The sequence below is a fragment of the Lichenostomus cassidix genome, chromosome 2 (genome assembly GCF_008360975.1).
Source record: "Lichenostomus cassidix isolate B80296 chromosome 2, HeHo_3.0, whole genome shotgun sequence".
Taxonomy (NCBI): Eukaryota; Metazoa; Chordata; class Aves; order Passeriformes; family Meliphagidae; genus Lichenostomus; species Lichenostomus cassidix.
Genome location: NC_139482.1, coordinates 70,198,123 through 70,207,635, shown reverse-complemented (window position 1 = coordinate 70,207,635; position 9,513 = coordinate 70,198,123). Strand labels below are relative to the sequence as shown.

Sequence of the window (9,513 nt, the reverse complement as noted above, 5' to 3'; positions counted from 1 at the left end):
CCACCCTCAGCATTGTTCCAGCTCCGGCTCGGCACCGCTCCGGGCCCGCTCCGCCGGCTGTGGGCAAACCCACGTGGCTCTGCGCGCCAGAGCCATCAGCCAGCGCACGCCCTTATCTCGGGGCAGTCTTTCATCCGGGAGACGGGGAGGCCCGCAGGCGAACTGCTGACCCGTTCGCCTCGGCGTGACCAGTGGAGCTCACGGGGCACACGCGGGGCGCCGGCCCGTTCCCCAGCCGAGCGCCGGTGTCCGCGCGGGGCGCGGGGCGGGCCGAGGGCGGGGCGGGGCCGCGCTGGCCGCGCGAGCCCGAGGCGCGGCGCCGCGCACAACGCACGGTCCCGCCTCGCGCCCCAAGCCCCCGGCCGCGGGCGGGCGCGCGCGCTGACGCGGGCGGCGCCCATAGGCGGAGAGGCGCGCGCGGGCTCCGCCCGGCCCCCCCTTCCCTGCCCCCCGCCCGCGCCCCCCTCCCCCCGCGCACGGAGCTCGGGCCGCAGCCGCTCCCGCCGCGCCCGCCCGGGGCCGCGAGCGCTCCACCGCCGGCGCCTACCGGCTCTGCGCGGGCGCCGGGCACGGGCGGGGAGAGGGGGAACCGCCGCGGGAGCGCGCCGAGGGGAGGCGGAGACGGGGAACGGCCGCCGCCGCGCTCGAGCCCCGCCCCACCCTCCCACTGCCCGCTCCCCGCCCGCCGGGACCGTTGTGGCCGCCCTCCCCCCGCTCCGCGTGCGCGCGCGTCGCTCCCGCGCCGGCCGGGCCGCATGAGCGGCATGAGCGGCTCCGCCTGAGCGCCGCGCGCGCCGCCACCTCCCCGCTGCCGCCGGGTCCCGGCGGGCGTCGCGTCCCCCCCGCGCCGCCGCCGAGGATGCTGAAGATGAAGCTGCCCCTGAAGCAGACGAGCCACAAGGTAGCGGCGGCGGAAGATGCGACGGCGGCGGGGTTGAAGGAGCCCGGCGGCGCCCTGGACTGTCACCTCCCGCTGCAGCAGCAGGTGCCCCGGGCCCGCGGGGGCGCCGCGGCGGCGGCGGGGAGGGGGTGCGGGCTGGAGAGGCCGAGTCGGCTGCACGGCCTGGGGCCGGGGCCTGGGCCCGGCCCGCCGCCCCCCCACGCCTCGCTGGGCGCTCCGGGCGGCGGCGGTCCCGGCTCGGCGGCCGCCCGCACCGACAAGGAGACGGTGTACGAGTGGTTCGGGCTGGTGCTGGGCTCGGCGCAGCGCCTGGAGTTCATGGTGGGGCTGCTGGACCTGTGCAACCCTCTGGAGCTGCGATTCCTGGGCTCCTGCCTGGAGGACCTGGCCCGCAAGGACTACCATTGCCTCCGCGACTCGGAGGCCAAGGCCAACGGGCTCAGCGACCCCGGGCAGCTCGGCGACTTCCGCGACCCCGCCGTGCGCTCCAAGCTCATCGTCTACCTGGCCCTGCTGGGCTCCGAGAACCGCGAGGCCGCCGGCCGCCTGCACCGCCTCTTGCCCCAGGTGGACTCCATCCTGCAGAGCTGCCCGGCAGCGCGGCGGGCCCCGGCCGAGGAGGAGGAAGAGGAGGAGGAGGAGGAGGGGGACGTGGTGGTGGTGATGGACGGAGCCGCGGAGAACGGGCAGGCCGGGCTTCCCGCCGCCCAGGGCCTGGGCTGCGGCGCGCAGGAGGAGCTGCTCCTGCTCTTCACCATGGCCTCGCTGCACCCGGCCTTCTCCTTCCACCAGCGGGTCACCCTGCGGGAGCACCTGGAGCGGCTGCGGAGGGCCCTGTGCGGGGACCAGGAGGAGGAGGAGGAGGGCTTCGGCCGCCACCCAGCCCAGGTAACGCCGCGTCCTGCGCTCTTCCTGCTGCGCCATCTCAGCGGGTGGTTTCGTCCTTCTTCCATCGCTGCCTCCCGTTTTCGTAGGAGCGGCTGCTTGCCTTTCCCCGAATCCCCCCCATTGGGATGTGGTCCCTCCCGTCCTCCCCCTGCCACGGCAGCGTCAGCCCCGGCCGCCCCCACAGCCTGCTGCGGAGTGTCTACTACGAATTTCTTGGGGGGGGGGGAGGGGGAAGGGCTGATTTTTCTAGCCTGCCATGCTTTCTGGAACACTGCTTTTTTTTTTTCTGGAACTCTGCCGTGCTGGAGTGCAGGGTGCACAGTACTGAACTGGCTGCCTCGTACGCTGTAGGCCACTGTACGATGCAGGAGTACAAGCAACAGCTTGACTTGTAAAAATAGAAATAATAATAAGAATGCTGGATAGAGACCAGATTGCCTAAGAGAGCATTCTCTAGGGGCTTAAAAACCAATAGAAAACGTCGAAATATTTTTTATATGGAGCCTGCTCCTTTGCCCCTTCCCAAAATGAGACACAGGCTTGAACTTGGCAAGAATCAGGGCAGCAGTCAGGTCACCAGCTCTAAGGCTGGTTCTCTGAAACGCCAGGTTCAGTGAGATGGCTGACAACGTTGGGGAAGGGGTGGTAATGATTCCACTAGAGCAACGAATTAAAATGTCACAACTGGATCTTCTGTGCAGAGGAAAATTATTTTTTTGGGTGGCTGTCAGGAAACAGCAAAGCTCATCTTGAAAACAGATGTGCCACTTGTTGCTAGGAGGTGGCTGTCACCGGGGATGAGGACTTGCAGTGAGTGACAACGGAAGCATTCTCCTGTGCAGTAGCACTGTTCAAGCAGAGGTTTTTGCCCAGTGCCATTCACTGCTGCCCTCTTGACAGGCATTGGCTTTAAAATCTACCCCATGTGTATGCAGCCAAGCCATCTTCATGGAGCTCTGCAGTTTTTGGTCTATAGATGGCCTCTTATGCAAAGGGGAAGGAAGGGCTAGAAGGTGGGTGTTTATAGTACTCTTCCACTGAACCCATCAGGTTTTCATGAGGTCCTTGACAGAAAAGGGTACGAAGCTGTAGGGGTTGGGGTTTTTGGATTTTCTTTCTAAGTTTGCTTGCAGTGCAATCAATTTCAGCCACTTATAGAAAACTTTTACGTTGCTGGCTGTATAAAAGGAATGGGTCCTTCTTCTGTTTGCTAAAGATGGGATGTGCTCTTGAGGAGTACTTGGGGGAGACAGGGATGAATTTCGAAGCCTTCAGATATATTAAGTAAATGCTTACATCATTTAAAGGCCAAAACGTATTTGGCAGGTCATAAATTAGTGGGCAGATGTTACAGGACTGAAACACCAATGAATTCAGAGCATGAGTCCAAAAAGTATTTATTTTTGCTCATTGGCCTGCATCAAGTCTAGTTTTATCACAAAATTAATCCTGAAAGTCCATCTTTCCGGGGAGAAGATTGAATTGCAGGAAGTGGTAAGACTGGACACTGTTCCTTCTGGGTTTAAAGTGCTGGTAACCGGAAACATACTTCCTGCCTGGAACTGGCACAGCAGTTGCAGCTGCTCAGTGCGTCCCACCAAATGCAGTTGGGAGAGCAGGCTCCCGTGAACTAGTGGAATTTAAGTCAATTTTGTGCAGTCTTCTGGCTTCAGCATAAAAGCAGCTGTCCAAGTTGTGGTGGTTTTATTTACTCAGGGAGCACTGAGAGACCCGAGTCAGCTTGGCTGAACATGCACATCACATACTCCGTAGTCGACACAGCAGTGAAACGGCAACCCTTCTGTAGGCTTTCCTCCCCCTCCCCCCCTTTTTAATGGCTAATTGTAAATACTGCACAGCCTCTCTGGGAAGTAATGGCTGACAGGGAACAGAAGGATCGGTGGGTTTCTGCTGAGTATTTTCAGTCCACGTTCCACGGGGACGGTGGGACCCTCGCAGATAAAACGCTGGAGTAGATGGAGCAAGAATCAGGGTTAAAGACTTCCCTGGCAAAATGCTGCCGTAGCGTTAAATTGAACTTGATTTAAAATCCTGTCCGGTGTCTACAGGCTTTTTATCCTCCTTTAATCTCTGAAATTTGAGTGCCTTCAGGGCTCTGCGTTTGTGAGCTAGAACGGTTCATAAAGACCTCTCTGAAATTTAATTCGGCTGGACTTCTGTCAGAAGGGCTGAGCTCCATCTCTGGGAATAACCCGCTCCGTGCCGGGCAGCCCAAGCAGCTCTACTCGGCAGCCCTCGGGGTGATGGCGGTGCTCCCCGTCCAGCCCGCGGCCGCGCGGGAAGTGCTCGGGCAGGCGATGCCCGTCGCGGGGGGCAGTGGCCCCGGGAGGGGCCCGGAGAGTTTCTCCTCCCCCGTTAGACGGGCACAGCCGGGAGCGGCGAGGGGAGAAGGACCGGCGGGAGGGAGAGCGGGGCCGGATACGGCGCCCTAGCCCACCGAGAACCGCCACGGCCCGGCGCAGGGGGTGACCCCTCTCTTTGTTTGCGGGGACGACGGGTGGGTCACGGGTTCCCCGCGCCCCGTGAGGGCACAGCCCCGCTGCCGCTCCGCGCTGCCCCGCCGTGGCAGGGAGGGCAGGGGGAGCCGCTCCGCCAGCCCCTGCTCGGACAGGGACGCGGTGACTGCTGGCGGCCGCCGCTTCCCGCCCCGTCTATCATGGCGGCGGCTGGCTCCCGGTCACGTGCCGCGGGGCGGCGCCCGGCCCGGCCCGTCCCGCCGGGAAGAGGCGGTGCCGCCGTTGCATAACGGGGAGGGGCTCCGTCCCCGCCGGGACCGGCCCGCCGCCCTGCTCCCCAGCGCGGCGGGCGGCTTTGCGGGGACTGGCCTGCCCGTTTAGCGAGCGCACGAGGCGCGGCGGCAGTTCCGTGCACAGAGGCTGCCGGCGCAGCTCTGCTCTTGCCGTGCTTCTCAGCTCCCGGCTGCTGACCGGTCGGAAGGTGGGCACGGAGCTCTTGTTCACGTGGGCCGTGAAATAGTAATGTATTCCTATGGCTGGCAGCAGGAATGTGAAATCAGTCTGCAGAAATGAGGGAGCTGAGACTTGGAGTTTAGTCAGGTGGTCCGGCAGTCCTGGATTCTGAATTCCTCAGGGCAAAGGACTGTGCTATTGCACGTGGCATATCTAACAAAATGGCTCGGTTTGAGGTTTCAAGGAGCTGTACCATCTAGCTTTAATGAACACCAAGGCTTGAGAGGTTCACCTACAAAGAATTTGTGGGTGATTTACTAGAACGTAAAGCAATTTCCTTTTTCTCCTTACTGGGATTATGTTTTCTGGATAGAGTCTGTGTTGTCTGGTAAAATTGAGCTCAAAATAAAGTTGCTTCATGACAAAGGGTTAATAAGGTTGTTCCTCTTTTTGGTGTCTTATTTCAAGGATCTTTTTAAAAGGTAACATTTCTTAGTGATACATTTTAACAAATTCGGTAGCAAATGGTCTAGGAATTCAAAAGTTGTGGGAGGTAGGACTGTTGAAGTGGGATGGGCAGAGCTAGGATTCCTTACATTTGCATAAATTTTGTTTCTTTATAAAGTGTTCTGAAATAAGGTTTGGGAAGTTTTCTACTTAAGGTAGAAATACTTGATACTATTTTCAAATTCTTAATTTAAGGTGTGGTTTGTAATAACACCTTTTGGAGAAAAGTCATTGGTGCATTAAGCTGCAGAATATCAACTTTGAATCTAAAGTTGAAGTGTGAGAATAAATCAGCAGCATTCACTTCTGTGGTCATAAAAGAAGCATTAATGTGCAAAGATTCTGTTGATACTACTGTGTATTGGTTTAAGTAACATAACACATATCTTAATTCTTGTGTTGATTCCTTTTGTTTAGTAAGTGTGTCATTATTAAAGCAGTTTGGCTTTATTGCTTATCTTTTTCCATCCCATCGGATGTCTGGGATCATAATGCTGAAATACTGAAGGAGCTCTGAATATCTACAAATATAATAAATGTGGTTTGCATTAGGCGCTGGAACATTTAATCAGGCATACTTGACTGTAATAGAACTAAAGTTCTGTTGAAATAAGCATTCTTCTGGAGATAATGGTTTGTTGAATAGTATTATAATTAGCTGGCTGGAGGATTCTTCACAGAAAAAAGTCTCTACTTACAAACAAAGCTTCTATTTACGGAGTATTTTCCTCAGTACACTTCTATTTATAGGATATTTTGTCTGCAAATTAGAACAGTGCTTTTATGTTTGATCTTCAGTCGCTTGCAGCAGAGTAAGGTAGTAGAATTTAATTTTAAAATCTAAGAGCTCTGTCTGCAGTGCACTGTTTTTAGCGTCATAAAGTTGAGTATAAGGAAAAGTGTGTCTTCAGAGTCTGGTTTAAATAAGAAACATAAAGATAAAAAATATCATTTTAGTCTTGGTAAAGATCTTTTAAATGGTGGTACACTCCAGGGAAATACAAATGTTTTACAAGTTTTGCATACTGAGATAAAAAGTATTCCTGCTGCCTCAGAGATCCTAACAGCCTTGTCTCTGAACAGGAATTTCTTTGGCTCCAAACAGGAGTTGAGAATTTCCAGAAACATTACTGGAAGTCTTCTGGAAAGGAAGTCATAGCTAGATAAAAGACGATGCCTAAAACAAATGGGTTCTATCTAAATGTGCATGCTGATGCTCCAGGAAGTCGCAGAGTAAAAGCTTTCACTGCTTTGAGATGTTTTAGTTGATTAATTCTAAGTATGAGGTGTTAAGGACAAGTTTGTAGTCTTTTCCAGTCCTTTATACCAGAGTTAATCAGCCTCTCACTGTTGTCCCTAACAGTTTGTTCTCCAACATAGTAAATGAGTACTGAGAGTATTGAAAATATACCCCTGACTTCCTAATGCTTGCAATTGGATTGCTGCAGTTAAGCTGTGATTCGGTTTTCAGGAATGCCCAATGCTGACTTATTTATAGGTAGCAGGATCTGACTGGGCTTAGAGTCTGGAGGACTCTCAACTTTTTCTAAAGAGCTGCAGAGAAAGGGTGCAGACAGAGGGAGTAAGATGATTGTGTCTGTGAAACCTCTGGAGCCTGTAGGATTCTGCGTTATTAAATCTGTCACCTTGTTTGCTTGCCAGTGTCAGTCTCTAGCCATAGCTGTCCTAGAAAATGCTACAGCTGATTCTTCATTAACTAATTAAAACAAAATATCTACATTTCCTTCAAGAGTTGGTGAATTTCTGTGGTATCCTCTAAGTCTAACAGTTTAGACTTTCGGAGAGTGAAACTGACAGAGCACTGTCTCAGAGATCTGGCTGGAAACTGCATTCCTTTGTGAGTTTCTTGCCTTTCCTCAACCTCTTAATCTTGTCTTTTTGGGAGAAGAAAGTAAAAATACTTTGAACAGCTAAAGAAAATTTAATGTCTTGGGAAGTGTCTTAAGAGTGAGAGATTTTCTGTTATTTGGAGATGGTGTACATAAAAGAATACTTTCAAACTATGCTGGAGGTCAAGGATTGGACAAAATGACATATTGCCCTCTGACAGTAATTAAACGTAGCAATGAAGGCATTGTCCCTTCTCAGTACTGACTGAACTACAGTGAACCACTCTTCAGGGGCAAATGTTTTTAAAATCTTCCTGTCACTCTAGACTGCTATGAGAATAGTTTTTTGTATTAGTCTCAACTGCTACATTCAAGTAATTTTCTTTTTATTCACTTAGCTGACAATAGCAAGAATACTGAGGTTGCACAGAGTTATTGGATGAGCAACCACCTGGGAGTAAAGTAACACCTGAACTGGTGCTTGGATGGCTACAGCTTCAAGTTCTCTACTTTGTCATGGACTAGCTAGGTTGGACTGAAACTGTAGTTTTGCTCCTGTTAAGAGCTCAGGTGCAGATGAGACTTAGAGCGCACTGCGTTTCTCACAGACGCAAAGGTGTATTCCCCCAGCGCTGTAAATCATAGGTGTAGCTGCCATGTCTAGTACTTCAAATATAAATTGTCACAGGCCTTGAGAGCTGAATTTGTTCATGTGATGGAAGAGGGTATGCGCTTTTTTTTCAAAATGTTATGATTTTGTAGTGCTACAAGATAGTCAGTATGTGATTGCTGAAGCTGTCATATGGTCTCGTTTTCCTGCCTGAATCAGCTGATGTTTTGTCAGGTTTGTGTCTCCATTGTAGTGTTTTGTTGCTGCCTCTTACAGGTGAGGTCTTAACATAGTTTCACGAAGCAGATATGCTTTAAAGTACTTTTAGGCACCTGTACATACTCTCTATGCCAGTCCAGCTTATTAGATACGAGTTAGTAGGGCAGTTGCGCATAATCCATTTGGATGGTATGCTCAGCCAGGCTTTCATTGCGCATATTATGGGATTTTATGTTTGGTCACAGAACCATGGAGGGACTGAGGTTGGCTAAGACCTCTGGAGCTTGTCTTGCTTAAGCAGGGCCACCTACAGCTCATTCCCTAGGACCATGTCCAGATGAATTTTCAGTATCTCAAAGGATGTAGACTCCACAACCTCTCTGGACAACCTCAAAATGAAAAAGTGTTTCCGGATGTCCAGACAGAATCTCCTGTGTTTCAGTTTCTGCCTGTTGCTTCTGCTCCTGTCATTGGTCACTGCTGAAAGGAGCCTGCCTCCATCCTTTTTGTGCCAGTCCTTCAGATGTGTATATATAAACACGCACATACATGTGTGTGTGTATATATTTTTTCTTTTTCTATGGTGTGTAGGGCTTTTTCTGCAAAGCTGCTTTATAGATGGTTAGGTCCCAGAGTGTATAGTGCCTCTGGGAGTTGTTCCTGCCCAGGTGCAGGATTTTGCACTTTCCCATGCTGAACTTTCTGAGATTCTTGTCAGCCCATTTCTCCAGCTGTGATTCTATGTGGAATAAGCATTATTGTTCTGGAGGTTGATCATGTGTGTTAAAAGACAAGTTAACACGGAAACATCTAAGTTGTTGGTTGGTTTGGCCAAAAGAGAGATAATTTGGTGGATTTTTGTAGTCTTAGATCTTGAGGCTGATTCTGTTCTAGTCTTGTAGAACAGCTCTCTGCATCTCATATCAATTGGACAGTGCCTTTGCATAGTTCAAAGCTTGCAGATTGGAGCATGGCTTAGCAGCAGTGTCAGTTGGGCAATTGTCTGCAGTCTTGATCTTGCATTTGCCAAGCAGCTTGTCCAAAACAGTACTGGATTTTTTTTGTTAGGGAGCAGTCTGTTGTGTCAACAGTGGTCAGGATTAAACAGGTTTTGAAGCATTGCTGCCTATATGTTTGCATTTGTGAGTATTAAATGCATATGCTGAATTTGCGTTATAAGAATATTTTATCCCTGTATCCAAGCCATCCCCCACAGAGGTGGGGTACAGATACAGTTGCTGAAAGAGCTGTTGTCTCCAGGAGAGGGTTCAGCAGCAAACAAATACACAGGCAGTTTCACCTGGTTGTTGCTTCTGGAGAGGTAGTGTTGAAAATTTATGCTACCACAGCTATGTATTGATGCATCTGTGTATCACAGCTGTGAAGCAATGAGGATAGGAGCTTGCAAGGTTTGTTGTAAGCAAACCATGGCTTTGGTCTTGTAATTGGCACCACATCCGTTAATGATTATTCTGACATCACTCAATTTTCTTGAAGGTGCAGATGCTGTAGTTGATAACTCACGATCATGAGTTAGACCTTGCTTTTTTCCAAGATGCCTTCTTTCATCTGGTTTTGTTTGTCAGCTCCCACTTGTAGATGAATGAA

At 51.8% G+C, this 9,513-nt stretch overlaps 1 protein-coding gene across 4 annotated transcripts in view; it reads left to right on the top strand.

Moving 5' to 3' along the window:
• The first annotated feature begins 491 nt into the window (after window positions 1–491).
• The window catches only part of ZCCHC2 (zinc finger CCHC-type containing 2), a 44,785-nt gene continuing 35,763 nt past the window's right edge, over window positions 492–9,513 (top strand). For 3 of the 4 annotated variants that reach the window (XM_085052072.1, XM_085052070.1, XM_085052069.1), the window contains exon 1: window positions 493–1,789. In XM_085052072.1, the coding sequence (XP_084908198.1) occupies window positions 860–1,789 (930 nt within the window). In that variant the 5' untranslated portion in view covers window positions 493–859. Of the gene's footprint in view, window positions 1,790–9,513 lie in introns of all 4 variants that reach the window. The other variant, XM_085052073.1, reaches the window with a different exon arrangement.